Source organism: Callithrix jacchus, chromosome 22, assembly GCF_049354715.1.
Source record: "Callithrix jacchus isolate 240 chromosome 22, calJac240_pri, whole genome shotgun sequence".
NCBI lineage: Eukaryota > Metazoa > Chordata > Mammalia > Primates > Cebidae > Callithrix > Callithrix jacchus.
Genome location: NC_133523.1, coordinates 10,694,065 through 10,710,315, shown reverse-complemented (window position 1 = coordinate 10,710,315; position 16,251 = coordinate 10,694,065). Strand labels below are relative to the sequence as shown.

Genomic DNA, 16,251 nt, shown 5'->3' with positions numbered 1-16,251 from the left:
GGTGAAATTGTCACCTTTCATTTGTTTATTTATTTATTTATTTTGAGACAAAGTTTTTTTTTTGTTTTTGTTTTTTGAGACGGAGTTTCGCTCTTGTTACCCAGGCTGGAGGTAACAAGAACCCTCCGCCTCCTGGGTTCAGGCAATTCTCCTGCCTCAGCCTCCTGAGTGGCTCGGATTACAGGCACTCGCCATCATGCCCAGCTAATTGTTTTTGTATTTTTAGTAGAGACGGGGTTTCACCATGTTGACCAGGATGGTCCCGATCTCTTGACCTCGTGATCCACCTGCCTCGGCCTCCCAAAGTGCTGGGATTACAGGCTTGAGCCACCGTGCCCGGCCTATTTTGAGACAAAGTTTTGCTCCTGTTGCCCAGGCTGGAGTGCAGTGGTGCGATCCTGGCTTACTGCAACATCTGCCTCCCAGGTTCAAGCAATTCTCCAGCCTCAGCCTCCTAAGTACTGGGATTACAGGTCACGCGCCACCACGGCCAGCTAATTTTGTATTTTTTAAGTAGAGACAGGTTTTCTCCATATTGGTCAGGCTGATCTTAAACTCCCGATCTCAGATATGCCTGCCTCAGCCTCCGAAAGTGCTGGGATTACAGGTGTGAGCTGCTGTGCCCAGCTCATTTGTTACGTGTGTGTGTGTGTGTCTTGGTATCATTTGCTCCTTTATAGATGTCAATATTGTTGAATTTGTTACAAGGTGTATGTATTACTGTTATAATTTGGGGGTTTTTTTGAAACAAGGTCTCACTCTGTTGCCCAGGTTGGGGTGCAGTGGTACAATCATAGCTCACTGCAGCCTCCATGTCCTGGACTCAAGTGATCCTCCTGCCTCTGCCTCCTGAGTAGCTGGGACCACAGCTTCACACCACCACTCTTGGCTAATTTTGTGTATGTTTGTTTTGTAGAGATGGAGCCTTGCTATGTTGAGGTCTTAAACTCCTGACCTCAAGCAATCCTCCCTCCTCCTCAGTCTTCCAAAGTGCAGGATTACAGGCGTGAGCAATCATGTCTGGCCAACTATTTTTTTTCTTCTCTTCCCTCCTGCCTCTGGCCAACTATTATAATTAAGCAGTTATCCTTGCAATATGCAATCCTGGCCAGGTGCAGTGGCTCACGCCTGTAATCCCAGTACTTTGGGAGACCAAGGTGGGCGGATCACTTGAGATCAGCAGTTTGAGACCAGCCTGGCCAACATGGTGAAACCGTGTCTTAACTAAAAATACAAAAATTAGGTGGGCGTGGTGGCACATGCTTGTAATTCCAGCTACTTGGGAGGAATCACTTGAACCCGGGAGGCGGAGGTTGCAGTGAGCCGAGATCGTGCCATTGAGCTCCAGCCTGGGTGACAGAGCAAGACTCCATCTCAAACAAACAACCCAAAATTCCAATCGTTTGTTCCAGCTGCCATTTACCATCACTTCTGATCCTGGCCCATGAGTCAGGGGCCAGAATCATCCTTGCTTCTCAGAGGATGTTAGAGAAGCTCAGACAGGGCTGGGTGTGGGGGCTCACGCCTGTAGTCCCAGCACTTTGGGATATGAGGCAGGCGGATCACAAGGTCAGGAGTTCAAAACCAGCCTGGCCAACATGGTGAAACCCTATCTCTACTAAAAATATAAAAATTAGCTGGGTGTGGTGGTGCATGCCTATAGTCCCAGCTACTCAGGAGGCTGAAGCAGGAGAATCACTTGAACCCAGGAGGCAGAGACTGCAGTGAGCTGAGATGGCACCATTGCACTCCAGCCTGGCAACAGAGTGAGACTCTTATCTTAAAAAAAAAAAAAAAAGCTCTGATGGGCTTTTTTTTTTTTTTTGGCACAATATCTATCTTAGATTGGACAGATTAAATATTATGACCCAGGTCATTCCTAGGTAGTGGCAGTCCCTCAGTTTTAACCACAACAGTCTAGGGAGGTCACAGCCTGTCTCTTCCCACTGACTCAGAGGCACCGGGCAGGCAGGAGTCTGAATCAGAGGTCACCATCACAGCCCAAGGTCCCCGTTCCCAGGGCCCAGAGCCCAGAGCCCAGAAAGAAGAAGTGACACATCCAATGTCACACGAAGACTGTGTGGCAGGGGAGGGGGGATTGTAACTCAGGCTCCCTCCTCTACACCAGCCAGACACTTCTACCCAGCACCAAGGAGCAAAGCTCTGTGCCAAGCAGCTGGGGACCCAAGGACACTGGAAGGAATAAATCAGGGCAGGTGCTCGCCCTTGGGGGCTTCTGTCTTGCTGAGGAGACAACACCAGGCAGCACGCAGCCATCTGAATTTATTTATTTATTTATTTATTTATTCTTTTCTTTCTTTTTTTTTTTTTTTTTGAGATGGAGTTTCACTCTTGTTACCCAGGCTGGAGTGAAATGGCGCAATCTCGGCTCACCGCAACCTCCGCCTCCTGGGTTCAGGCAATTCTCCTGCCTCAGCCTCCTGAGTAGCTGGGATTACTGGCACGCGCCACCATGCCCAGCTAATTTTTTGTATCTTTAGTAGAGACGGGGTTTCACCATGTTGACCAGGATGGTCTCGATCTCTTGACCTCGTGATCCACCTGCCTTGGACTCCCAAAGTGCTGGGATTACAGGCATGAGCCCCGAGATCCCGCTCTAAAATAAAAAAAGCAAAAACAAACAAACAAACAAAAAACCCAACCCAAAACATTGGCTCAGGAAAAGATCGAGAGAGAAAGTAGAAAGCAATACAGCATCGGCTCAGGAAAATCCAAAGAGGGAATCCAAGAACAAACTCAGGAAGGTTGACCTAAGAACATAATACAGGTTCCAGGTGGTGTTATTGGCCTTGTCAGTTTGCACTGGCGTCAGCCCAAACCTGAAACCTACCTTAGACCACAGACAAAAATAAATTATGAAGGAATCAAATATTTCAGTGTAAAAATAAACCCCAGGGGCTAGGCGTGGTGGCTCACACCTGTAATCCCTGCACTTTGGAGGCTAAGGCAGGTGGATCACCTGAGGTCAGGAATTTGAGACCAGCCTGGCCAACATGATGAACACCCGTCTCTACTAAAAATACAAAAAATTAGCTGGGCATGGTGGCGCATGCCTATAATCCCAGCTACTCAGAAAGCTTAGGCAGGAGAATCACTTAAACCTGGGAGGTGGAGGTTGCAATGAGCCAAGATCACACCACTGCACTTCAGCCTGGGCAACAAGAGCAAAACTCTATCTCAATAAAATAAAATAAAGTAAAATAAAATAAAATTAAAATCACAGGGAGGCAGGCTGTGGTGGCTCATGCCTGTAATCCCAGCGCTTTTGGAGGCCCAAGTGGGTGGATTGCTTGAGCCCAGGAGTTTGAGACCAGCCTGAGCAACATAGTGAGACCCCATCTCTACCAAAAAATAATAAATAAATAAATAAACAAACAGTCATGAAGGTGCTTATCTGCAGTCCCAGATACTCAGGGAGCAGGAGGGTGGAGTGGAGAGGGTGGGGCAGGGGCTGAGGCAGGAGAATCGCTAGAGCCTGGGAGGTCAAGGCTGCCGTGAGTCATGATCATGGCATTGTACTTCAGCCTGGGCCACAGAGTGAGACCCTGTCTCAAAATCAATCAATCAATCAAGCAAGCAATCACAGGGAAAGATGAAAATGAGCATCCACACAAAGTCCTGTGGAGGCAAGATTTCTCCTCTACCCTCTTAGATCTCTGGCTGGACCTAAGAATTAAACTGACATGTGATAGATTAATAGGAGACAAGCATAGAAATTTATTTAACATAAGTTCTTTTTTTTTTTTTTTTGATAAGGAGTTTCGCTCGTTACCCAGGCTGGAGTGCAATGGCGCCATCTCAGCTCACCGCAACCTCCGCCTCCTGGGTTCTGGCAATTCTCCTGCCTCAGCCTCCTGAGTAGCTGGGATTACAGGCATGTGCCACCGTGCTCAGCTAATTTTTTTGTATTTTTAGTAGAGACGGGGTTTCACCATGTTGACCAGGATGGTCTTGATCTCTTAACCTCGTGATCCACCCGCCTCGGCCTCCCAAAGTGCAGGGATTACAGGCGTGAGCCACTGCGCCCGGCCTTATTTAACATAAGTTCTATGGGACATGGGAACCCTGAAAAGGAACTGAAGACCCAAAGAGGAAGTTAGAGTGAAGCCTTTATCTACTGAATTAAACAAACAGTAGCAAATTATGGATGAGCATGGTGGCTCACGCCCGTACTCCCAGCACTTTGGGAGGCCTAGGCGGGTGGATCATGATGTCAGGACTTTGAGATCAGCCTGACCAACATGGAGAAATCCCGTCTGTAATAAAAATACAAAAATTAGCTAGGCATGGTGGTATATGCCTGTAATCCCAACTACTGGGGAGGCTGAGGCAGGAGAATCACTTGAATCGAGGAGGCGGAGGTTGCAGTGAGCAGAGATCACACCACTGCACTCCAGCCTGGGCAACAGAGAGAGACTCTGTCTCAAAAAAAAAAAAAAACAACAGTAATAAATTATGGATGGGCGTGGTGGCTCACACTTGTAATCCCAACACTTTGGGAGACCTACATGGGAGGACTGCTTGGGCCCAGGAGTTCAAGAACAGCCTGGACAACACAGGGAGACCCCATCTCTAAAACAACAAAAAATAAAATTATGGCATGCACCTGTAGTCCCAGGTACTCAGGAGGCTGAGACAGGAGGATCACTTGAGCCCAGGAGTTTGAGGCCGCAGTTAGCTATGACTGCGCCACTGCGCTCCAGCCTGAGCAGCAGAGTGAGATCCTGTCTCTACATAAATACATAAATAAATAAAATAAAAATTATAAATAAATACATAAAGTTTTTAAAGGGTAGTAAATTTTGAAAATGTGACAAGACAAAGGGGTTTGGGCTGCAGCATTTAATGGTGGAAAAATAACCAGAAAAATAAGTGTTTGCTTAACAAGGTTGTTTATGAAGGTGGCCAGGTTGGGGGGTTGAGAAAAAAAATTCAAAAAAATAAAATAAATGAATAAAAAATAAAAACAAAAAAGGAGATTTGTTTGTCTATTTTTTCCCTGAGCTTTCACTCCCTGTCTTCTCGTGATAAGAATTTTCCACCCTAGGGCTGGGTATGGTGGCTCATGCCCATAATCCCAGCACTTTGGGAGGCAGAGGCAGGTAGTTCACTTGAGCTCAGGAGTTTGAGACCAGCCTGGGCAACTTGGTGAAACCCTGTCTCTACCAAAAATACAAAAAGTTAGCTGGGTGTGGTAGTGCATACCTGTGATCCCAGCTACTCAGGGACAAGGCGAGAGGATCATTTGAGACTAGGAAGTGGAGGTTGTAGTGAGCCAAGATCACACCACTTCCCTCCAGCCTGGGCAATGGGATAAGACCCTGTCTCAAAAAAAAAAAAAGAATTTTATTTTCTTTCTGGTTTGAGGAGGGCATCTTCCATGTGGGGGTTTATCTCATTTTCCAGAAGAAAAGAGGGAGATCACAGTGGTTTTCGGCACCTGCTATTTTTCAAGTGCCCTTAGCTCAAAACAATCCATATGCCAAAGTGGCATATTTTGGTGGCATCATCTGCCACCCTCAAAATGAGAGACGGTTCGTAGCAGCTGTAATAACTGCTCAACACTGGCAACAATGCGAAAACCAGTCATTAACAGGTGAAAGGATTAACAGAGTGTGAGACAGTCATTTAACAGAATACAACTGAGTAATAAAAAGAAACAAAACTGGGTGTGGTGGCTCATGCCTATAATCCTAGCACTTTGACAAGCCAAGGCAGGTGGATTGCTTGAGCCCAGGAGCTTGAGAACAGCCTGGGCAACAAGGCAAACCTTGTCTTTCTTTTTTCTTTTGAGACAGAGTTTTGCTCTTGTTGCCCAGGCTGGAGTGCAGTGGCACAATCTCAGCTCACTGCAACCTCCGCCTCCCAGGTTCAAGGGATTTTCCTGCTTCAGCCTCTCGAGTAGCTGAGATTACAGGTGTTCACCACCACACCTGGCTAATTTTTGTATTTTTAGTAGAAATGGGGTTTCACTATATTGGCCAGGTTGGTCTTGAACTCCTGACCTCAGGTGATCTACCCGCCTTGGCCTCCCAAAGTGATGGGATTGCAGGCACGAGCCACTGCGCCCAGCCTGGTGAAAATACAAAAATTAGCTGGGCGTGGCGGCGCACAGTTGTAATCGCAGCTACTTGGGAAGCTGACGTGGGAGAATCGCTTGAGCTTGGGAAATTGAGGCTGCAGTGAACCATGATGGTGCCACTGCACTCCAGTCTGGGTAACATAGTGAGACCCCATCTCAAAAGGAAATAAAAAAGAAACCACTGACATGGCCAACAACATGAGTTTCTTTTTTGTTTTCGTGTTTTGTTTTTTTGAGAAGGAGTCTGGCTCTGCCGCCCAGGCTGGAGTGCAGCAGTGCAATCTCGGCTCACTGAAACCTCTGCCTCCGGGGTTCAAGCGATTCTTCTGCTTCAGCCTCCTGAGTAGCTGGGATTACAGTTTGCGAGCCACCATGCCCGCATAATTTTTGTATTTTTAGTAAGGACAGGATTTCCCCATGTTGGCCATGTTGGTCTTGAACTCCTGACCTCAAATGATCCACTCATCTTGGACTCCTAAAGTGCTGGGAACATGAGTGAGTTTCAAACATCACATGCTGGGGAAAGAAGCCTCTCAATAGGCTACGCATTGTATGATTCAGCTTATATGACTTTCTGAAAAAGACAAAGTTATAGGAACCAAAACAAATCTGTTAGGGCCAGGGGCAGGAGTAGGGGACAGAGCATGAAAGGGCAAGAGAAAATTTCTTTTCTTTTTTTAAGATGGAGTCTTGATCTGTCACCCAGGCTGGAGTGCAGTGGCACAATCTCAGCTCACTGCAGCCTCCCTCTCCTGGGTTCAAGTGATTCTCCTGCCTCAGTCTCCGGAGTAGCTGGGACTACAGGCATGTATCACCACATCTCGCTAATTTTTGTATTTGTAGTAGAGACTACAAGGGCTTTCACCGTGTTGCCCAGGCTGGTCTCAAACTCCTGGCCTCGCGTGATTCGCACACCTTGGCCTCCCAAAGTGCTGGGATTGCAAGTATGAGTCACCATGCTCGGCCACTGGTAAGAGGAAATGTCTTAGGGTGATGGAAATAATCGTCTTGATTGTGGTCATGTTTTAATGATATACCTGTATGTCAAAACATGCAATTTCAGCCAGGCATAGTTTAAATATGATCAGTTTGTGTTCAGTGAATTACATTGTAACAAAGCTCAGAAGGAGGGAAGTAAGAGAGGGAAGGGACAAAAGGAGAGAAAAAGAGAAAACTTATATGGCAATCATAAACAAAATGAAAGATATATACACCCTGTGACTCAGAAATGTCTTTTTTTTTTTTTTGAGACAGAGTTTTGCTCTTACTGCCCAGGCTGGAGTGCAATGGTACGATCTCAGCTCACTGCAACTTCTGTCTACCAGGTTCAAGCAATTCTCCTGTCTCAGCCTCCCAAGTAGCTGGGACTACAGGCATGTGCCACCACACCAGGCTAATTTTTATATTTTTAGTAGAGAGGGGGTTTCACCATGTTGATCAGACTGGTCTTGAACTCCTGACCTCAGGTGATCCACCCAACTCGGCCTCCCAAAGTTCTGGGATTACAAGTGTGAACCACCGCACCAAGCCATCATTTATTTTTATTTTATTTTTAGAGACAGGGTTTCACTATGTTGCCCAGGCTAGCCTCAAACTCGTGGGCTCAAGCAATCCTCCCACCTTGGCCTCCCAAAATGCTGGGATTACAGGCGTGAGACACTGTACCCACAAGTATCATTTTTTGAAAACTATGCCTCACTAAAGATCCAGTCCCAGTCCTAAGAATTTTGATCCAGAGACTAACTGCATCATCATAGTGGCAAAACTCAGGAAGGTCCAGGAATTGTCCAGCAGTAGGATAACAGTTGATTTTATACTACGGCAAAGTTGCACTATGAATCGTGTAGCTAATAAAAACGGGAGTTAGGTATACGTGTATAGACGGTTAAGTGGAAACAGCAAGTTGCACGGTAGCTGTATGATTCCATCCTGTGTGGATTCTAGTTCGTGCCAGCACTGAAAAAGGGTCTCACAGGAGGGCAGGTATACTGGTTACACTTGACAGTTCCCAGGGTATCACTGCCCCCTAGGGGACATCCTAGAGATCGCGCTACAGACAGTCCTTGATTTGACGGTTTTAAGATTTTTCAACTTTATTATGATAGTTTTATCGGGATGTAATCCCATCGTAAGTCAAGGAGCATCTGTATTTGAAATACATTTCATTACAAATTATCTTCCTGAACACTCTAATGCAACAGCTCTTATCAAGGTCCCCAGAGACCTTGCCAAATTCAACTGTCAATTCTTTTTCCTCATTTTAACTCAGGGACACATGACACAGCTAACCACCACCCCCCCCATCTTGAAATATGTTCTTCAGGTCGGGCGTGGTGGTAATCCCAGAAATTTGGAAGGCCAAGGCGGATGTATAACTTAGGAGTTCGAGACCAGCCTGGACAACATGATGAAACCCCATCTCTACTAAAAATACAACAATTAGCTAGGCATGGTGGTAAGCACCTGTAATCCATCTTGGTGACAGAGCAAAACCCCGTTTCAGGAAAAATAATAAACAATAAACGTCCTTAGCACGGCCCACGAGGCCCCATGGAATCTGGTCCCAGCCTGTCCATTCAACCTCATCTATTACAATCTGGGCACTAAAAATGTGGTCTGCTGACCAGCAGCGTGGAAGTCACCTGGGAACGAGTTTGAAATGTAGCCTCTCAGGCCTCCCTCTTCATCTGCTGGATCAGAACCTGAATTTTAAAAAGGCCCGCAGATAGATGCTCGTTAGAGTTTAAGTAGAGCGTCTTACAACCTTACAAGCTTCCCCTTCACCCTGATTCGGTCATAAGGACATTTCATATTCCTCACTTTTTGCTCCTGCGAACTGACCAGAAGAACCTGCCTTGCACGCAGCTACAGATAAATACGCTCCGGCTTTTGCGCAGGCGTACTACGACTACCGGCTCGCTCCTATTTGAATACGCGTGCGCTCAGAGCCCCGGCGACAAAGGCGGGGCCTATTTGCTGGGCAGTCCCGGCCGGGGGTGGGCGGGACCTGAAAGGAGGAGAGGGGTTTCCGCTTCCGGCAGAAGTCGGAAGTCACTGTCTCCCGGGTAAACGGAGCTTTTGCAGCGAGGCAAGCTGAGTGCTGGTGCTGATCGTGCAGGTGGGCGTTGGGGCCGGGCAGGACTGGGAGTTCTTCTACTCCGGGAGTTTACGGGGTCCTGGAGGAGGCGTCTGGGACCCCGGGCTTGTGGGGAGGCAGGTCGGGGAGACTGACTCCCCCCGACCCCATCCTTCCAAGAGCGACCTACCGGGGCGCCTGGCTCCTCCCGGCGGCCGTCGGGAGGCGATGCCGAAGACTCGGTGAGTCTGTAGGAATAGCCAACCCCCTACCTCTTGGGTCTCAGCAGATTCGAGGATGACTTCTTTGCCATCCCCTTTTGGCGCGCTTGGACTTAACGTTGTCACCGGACAGGCCGAAGCCTCTGCAATCCTTATGCAAGCCAGACCCCATTCATGGGGTGGGGGGGACTGTAGTCCCTGGGCAAAATGAGATTCTGGGGCTCATACATAGATTTTATTTGGACTTTTTTTTTCTTGAGACAGAGTCTTGCTGTGTCGCCCAGGCTGGAGTACAGTGGCGCGATCATAGCTAACTGCATCCTCGACCTCCTGGGCCCAAGCTTCCCACTTCAGCTTCCCGAGAGTAGCTGGGACTACAGGCTCGTGGCTAATTTTTGTAATTTTGTAGAGATGAGGGGCCTCACTATGTTGCTCAGGCTCGTCTCCCACTCCTGGCTTTAAGTGATCTTCCCACTCTGGCCTCCCAAATTGATGAGATTACAGTCCTCACCTCCCAAAGTGATAGAGTTACAGGCATGAGCCACCACATCCGGCTTTTTGTAGATTCAGATTCCAGGGACTGATTGATTGGGTTATTCAATAATAGTTATTGCCGGGCACGGTGGCTCATGCTTGTAATGCCAGCACTTTGGGAGGCCGAGGTGGGAGGATCGCTTGAATCTGTGAGTTCCAGACCAGCCTGGTCAACACGATGGGTTCCCTGTCTCTCCAAAAAATACAAAACTTAGCTGGGCATGATGCTGCAGCTAATTTGTATTTCAGAGATAGAGGGGTAGGGGGAGGATCACATAAGGGATGTGTGAGAGAGAAAGGGATTGACGATGAATCCAAAGTCTTTGATTTGATTATCCAGAAAGATGGAGTTGCTGTTAGCTGAGATGAGGAAGACTGTGGAAGAGCACGTTGCGGTGTCAGCGGCTTGGTTTTGGACATGTTATGTTTAATATTGGGTGGAAGTTAGACATCAGGGTGGAGCTGTGGCTGAGGCAGACAGATCAGAGTCTGCAAATCAGGGGACAGACTCAAGGCTGGAGAAGCCAGTATCCTCAGTGTAAAGTAGGCATGAAGCCCTAAGACTGGGAGAAATCTTCATGAAGGTGAGTATAGCCAGAGAGGAGAGGATTCAGCGATTCAACTCCTGGATTCTCTCTCTCTTTTTTTTTTTTTTGAGATGGAGGAGTCTCACTCTGTCACCCAGTCTGGAGTGCAGTGGCACAATCTCGGCTCACTGCAACCTCTGCCTCCCGGGTTCAAGGGATTCTCCTGCATCAGCCTCCTGAGTAGCTGGGATTACAGGCGTGCACCACTACACCGGGCTAATTTTTGTATTTTTAGTAGAGATGGGGTTTCATCATGTTGATTAGGCTGGTCCTGGACTCCTGACCTTGTGATCCACCCACCTCAGCCTCCCAAAGTGCTGGGATTGCAGGCATGAGCCACTGCGATGAACCTTTTGTTTTGTTTTGTGTTTGAGATGGAGTCTCACTCTGTTGCCCAGGCTGGAGTGTAGTGGCATGATCTTGGCTCACTGCAACCTCCACCTCCCAGATTAAAGCGATTCTTCTGCCTCAGTCTCTCTAGTAGCTGGGATTACAGGCATGTGCCACCATGCCCAGCTAATTTTTGTTTGTTTGTTTTTTAAAAGACCGTGTGGTCAGGCTGGTCTTGAACTCTCGACCTCATGTGATCCGCCCACCTTGGCCTTCAAAGTGCTTGGATTACAGGTGTGAGCCACCGTGCCCCGCCAAGTTTTGTATTTTCAGTAGAAATGGGGTTTCACCATGTTGACCAGCCTGGTCTCCAGTTCCTGACCTTAAGGGATCCACCTGCCTCTGCCTCCCAAAGTATTGGGATTACAGTCCTGAGCCACTGTGCTGACCTTTTTTTGTTTGTTCTTTTTTAAAGTTGGAATCTCACTGTCACCCAGGCTGGAGTGCAGTGGCATGATCTCAGCTCACTGCAACCTCTGCCCTCTGGGTTCAAGTGATTCTCTTGCTTCAGCCTCCAGAGTAGCTGGGACTACAGGCATTCACCACCACACCCAGCTAATTTTTGTATTTTTAGCAGAACGAGATTTCACCATGTTGGCCAGGCTGGTCTCCAACTCCTAACCTCAAGTGATCTGCTCACCTTGGCCTCCCAAGGTGCTGGTATTACAGATGTGAGCCACCGGACCTGGCCCAAACTCATGTGCTCTCTTCATGAGAGCAAGTTGGCAGAGAGGCAGGAGCATAGGAGATTAACAGGAGCCACCAGTGAGGCAGGGGATAGGGAACATTTGGGGTCCTGAGAGGCACGTGAGAAAGGTGGGAGGAGGGACCCCTGGAATGGGAGGACTGCCATTGGGATGGGCAGTATGGAGCCACCTCAGTTTGGAGGCAAGGGGTGTAGAGAGATGGGAGGGAGTGCAGATGGCTCTACGATAAAACAGCCTGCAGAGAATGGATCATAGCTGGAAGAGGATAAAGAGATTTTTTCCCCCCTTTTTAAATGAGGAGAGAGGTAATAACAAGCATGTGAGTGATCTGGTAGAGCTGGAAAATTTGATGGTGCTCAAAGAAAAGGGGATGGGAGCCAGGGCAGAGTGAACAAATTGTTTTTGCAGAAACATACTTCCATAGTAAAGGAGGCATGCCGAAGCCGGGCGTGGTGGTGCACGCTTGTTGTCCTAGCTACCCAGCAGGCTGAGGCCAGAGGATTGAGGCTTCAGCAAGCTGTGATCACACCACTGCACTCCAGCCTGGAAGTTAGGAGTTGGAGACCAGCTTGGCTTTGTTGATCTTGTCCAACAGAGTGAGACCTCATCTCTTAAATAAAGAGGAAAGGTGAATAGCTGAATGAATTGGTCCTAGGAGCTGTCTTTGGATTGCTTTTCTTTACTCAGTGAATTGGCAGCATCACAGTTAAGAGCTGGGGATGTTACATAGGAAGCAATCACCAGATAATGAATAAAACTCCCGTTTATTGTGGAAGATCCTGGCAGGCTGCTGACCTCCCCTGTCACGGAGAAACGAATGATGCTAGAACCAGCAGTTGTGTATGTGTGGGGTGTGTGTGTTTTGGAGGAGGCGCCACCATAGGAGGCTCAGGGATGGCAAACACAGTGCCTGAACACCGTGCCTAGCAGGGCAGTTGGTTCATTGGTAACCACTGCTGTTTCCCCACCCACCTGCCTCCTGGACTTCTCTTCCTAGATATCCCTCTGCCACCCAACCTCATCATTTTCTCCAAAACCCTGTCCTTCCTATGTGTTAGACATCAGAGAATGTTGTCAGCTTCTCCCGCTACCCATTGTGTCCCCACCACAACCTTGGGAGTCATCCTGGACTCTCCTCTCGTCACACTCGCTCGTTCCGCCCATGTCTCTTCTGTCTCTCTCACCCACTGCCATCTCTACCTCAACAGCCCTGTCCTGGCTGTGCCTAAATCCCTCAAATGCACAGGTGACTTTGTCCTTTCCACTCCTTGTAGCTCCCAGGATCCATCCAAACACCCAGAACCCTCCCACCTGCCCCTCCTCCATCCCCCACCTGCCAGGGGACAGACACCTGCCCCTGAGCTTTCACACAGTTTTCCTGTACTCGGAGGTGCCTGTCCCCACCTCTCTGCCCTGCAGTCTGTCATCTGGATGGAGGTTATCAGATGCCCTGAGTGTCACTTCTCCTGGATGCCACTTGCATTTCCCTTGACAAGAGGAGCAACCAGAATAAAATCACCAGCTCTGGGCGTGGTGGCACGCACCTGTAATCCCGGCTACTCAGGAGGCAGGAGAATCACTTGAACCCGGGAGGCAGAGGTTGCAGTGAGTCAAGATTGTGCCACTGCAGTCCAGCCTGGCAACAGAGTGAGACTCCGTCTCAGCCAGGCGCAGTGGCTCACTCCTGTAATCCAAACACTTAGGGAGGCTGAGGCAGGCAGATCACCTGAGGTCAGGAGTTCGAGACCGGCCTGACCAACATGGAGAAAACCCATCTCTACTAAAAATACAAAATTAGCTGGGCGTGGTGGTACATGCCTGTACTCCCAGCTACTTGGGAGGCTGAGGCAAGAGAATCACTTGAATCCGGGAGGGGAGGTTGTGGTGGCTGAGATTGTGCCATTGCACTCCAGCCTGGGCATCAAGAGCGAAACTGTCTCAAAAAAAATTTTTTTTTAAATCACTAGCTCCTAGGCACTTAGGCTGTGCCCAGTCCTGAACAACTGGCTTGTCTTGGAGTCTCTTGTGCCATCCTTGCCAGGAACAGTGGCTTCCTTGTTTTGGTGCCAGAGTGATGGGCCAGCTCTGTGCTAAGTACTTAACTTACTATTCCTGGTGTCAGCCCCACAAGTCTCCTCTGAGATGGCAGCATTGTTTCGATTTTTTTCTTTCTTTCTTTCTTTCTTTTTTTTCTTTGATACAGGTTTTCACCCTGTTGCCCAAGCTGGAGTGCAATACCTGGATGGTAGCTCACTGAAACCTGGACCTCCTGGGCTCAAGTGATCTTCCCATCTCAGCCTCCCAAGTGGCTGGGGCTACGGTGTACACTACCACACCTGGCTTATTTAAAAATTTTTTTTTTTAAGAGATGGGGCCTCACTGTGTTGCCCAGGCTGGTGTCAAACTCCTGGCATCAAGTGATCCTCTCACCTTGGCTTCCCAAAGTGCTGGCTGGGATTACAGGTGTGAGCCGCCATGCCTGGCCTTGTCTCTATTTTATAGACTAGGAAACTATGGCACAGAGAGTTTAAATAACCTGCCCAGGTCACGCAGTAAGTGAGAGAGATGGGGTTAGAACCTCCTATCACCCCTTCCATCCAGAGTGGGATGGGGGATTGTCCTGTACCAGGACTGCGGGCCTCATCCCTCAAGGGCAGAGGCCCCAGCACCATGGTGGAAGCCCCTCCTTCACATTGGGCCGCTGCTAGACCCTCTTCCCGGCCTGCTTTCTAGAGCATTGAGCTGGGGAACTGTATGGGTTCCCCAAGCCACTGACACCTGCCACTCCCTACAGGCTCATCCACCTGCAGACATGGGTCGCAGAAAGTCAAAACGAAAGCCGCCTCCCAAAAAGAAGATGACAGGCACCCTTGAGACCCAGTTCACCTGCCCCTTCTGCAACCACGAGAAGTCTTGTGACGTGAAAATGTGAGTGGTGAATGGGGCAAGGAATCCTGCCTCATGGGGTGCCCAGGCGTCCCACTCCCTTCTCCCCACCGTCCTCCATTCTGCCTCTCTCCTCCCTTGGTGGAGGCGTCATCACCCACAGGCTCAGGGCACATTGCTAACCAGTCCCTTCTATTCGTCTGTTTCAGGGACCGTGCCCGCAATACCGGAGTCATCTCTTGTACTGTGTGCCTAGAGGAATTCCAGACGCCCATAACGTGTATCCTTGGAAACCTGGGTTTTTTCCAGAGGGTGGGGAGGGGTTGGAGTCCAGACCCTGCTCCTCTGGCCCAACCGTCGGCCCTAGTGCAGGGCCAAGGCCATCCAGAGGAACGGGTGCCACCTCCTGATTTATGTGGGGTGAGAAGGTACAGGGCAGGGGCCCAATGCAACTGATGGCCCTTGACTTAAGCGGCACAGATCTGTCAGAACCTGTGGACGTGTACAGCGATTGGATAGACGCCTGCGAGGCAGCCAATCAGTAGCAACACAGAGGACCCGCCCCCTGGGCAGCCCCACCTGCTGTAGACCCAGCTGCTCGCGGGTCCAGAGACATTCCAGAGGTCCAGGGTGTGGGTCCTGGACTGTGGCAGCCCTCTTTGTGTGTGGGAGTGGGTGTGGCGTGGCTGTGGGTGTGAGTGTGGCTGCACTTGTCACTGTGGGGTGGCCGTGAGTGTGTGTTCATAGGCACACGGTGGTGTCCAGGGGTTCCTGGGCCTGAGGGGCCTGAACTGACCTCACTTGGCTCCAAAAGCCTTTGCTGTGTTCCCTTCTTCAACCCCTGGCCCCCCAGCTTTGGCACCGTGGCTCCCCCCACTGGAAGTGGGGGACTGTTTCCTGATATCCTGGATGGGGAAGCCCAGTAGAGGCTGGAACGGAACCTCTCCAGCCTCCTCACCAGCACTGTGCCCATCTGAACTGGACTTCCCACCCTCCTTCTCCACCTTCTAGTGCCCGTGGCCTGGGATTCAAAGCCACCGTTCCCTAGGTCCCCAGGCTGGGCCCTGACAGGGAGCTGCTTCCCTACCCCCATGATAACCAGGAAGCTGTGTTTCATGTTCAGTTGCTTTTGCAGAGGAGGCAAGGGCTGGGATGGGGACAGCTGTCAATCATAAGCCCTTCAATAAAACAGCCAGTGCACATTCCTTGCTCTCCATGATGTCTTGGGTTTTGTGTCTGCCTCGTTGCCAGAAGATGGACTGGGGACCTGAGGCTCCAGCGTTCGGGAAGTGGCCTGGCTGCCCATGTGATCAGTCCTTCAAACCACCCAGCATTTTTATTTTTTGTTTTCCCTGAGACGGAGTCTTGTTCTGTTGCCAAACTGGAGTGCAGTGGCACAATCTCAGCTCTCTGCAACCTCCGGCTCCCTGGTTCAAGCCGTCAAGCAATTCTCCTGCCTCAGCCTTCCAAGTAGCTGGGATTACAGGCATACACCACCACACCCAGCTAATTTTTGTATGTTTAGTAGAGACCGGGTTTCACCAAGTTGATCAGGATGGTCTCCATCTCCTGACATGATCCACCTGCCCTGGGCTCCCAAAGTTCTGGGATTACAGGTGTGAGCCACCTCGCCCGGCATCACACAGTGTTTTAATGTCAGTAAGCATTCAAGGTGGTGGAGCAGGCAGACACCTGGCCAGGTGTTTACAATGGTCAGAGGAGGCTTCTGGGAGGGGCAGGAGGCGGT

General features: G+C 49.6%; 1 protein-coding gene across 2 annotated transcripts; it reads left to right on the top strand.

Moving 5' to 3' along the window:
* Window positions 1-9,156: 9,156 nt before the first annotated feature.
* On the top strand, window positions 9,157-15,709 carry ELOF1 (elongation factor 1). 2 transcript variants are annotated; one of them, XM_002761799.6, is made up of 4 exons: window positions 9,157-9,221; window positions 14,413-14,546; window positions 14,714-14,784; window positions 14,985-15,709. In XM_002761799.6, exons 2-4 carry the CDS (start codon window positions 14,431-14,433, stop codon window positions 15,047-15,049), a joined length of 252 nt encoding a protein of 83 aa, XP_002761845.2. In that variant the 5' UTR covers window positions 9,157-9,221; window positions 14,413-14,430; the 3' UTR covers window positions 15,050-15,709. The 2 variants fall into 2 exon arrangements, with proteins under 2 accessions (XP_002761845.2, XP_008985559.1); XM_008987311.3 differs by having other exon boundaries at window positions 9,157-9,421.
* Window positions 15,710-16,251: the final 542 nt, after the last annotated feature.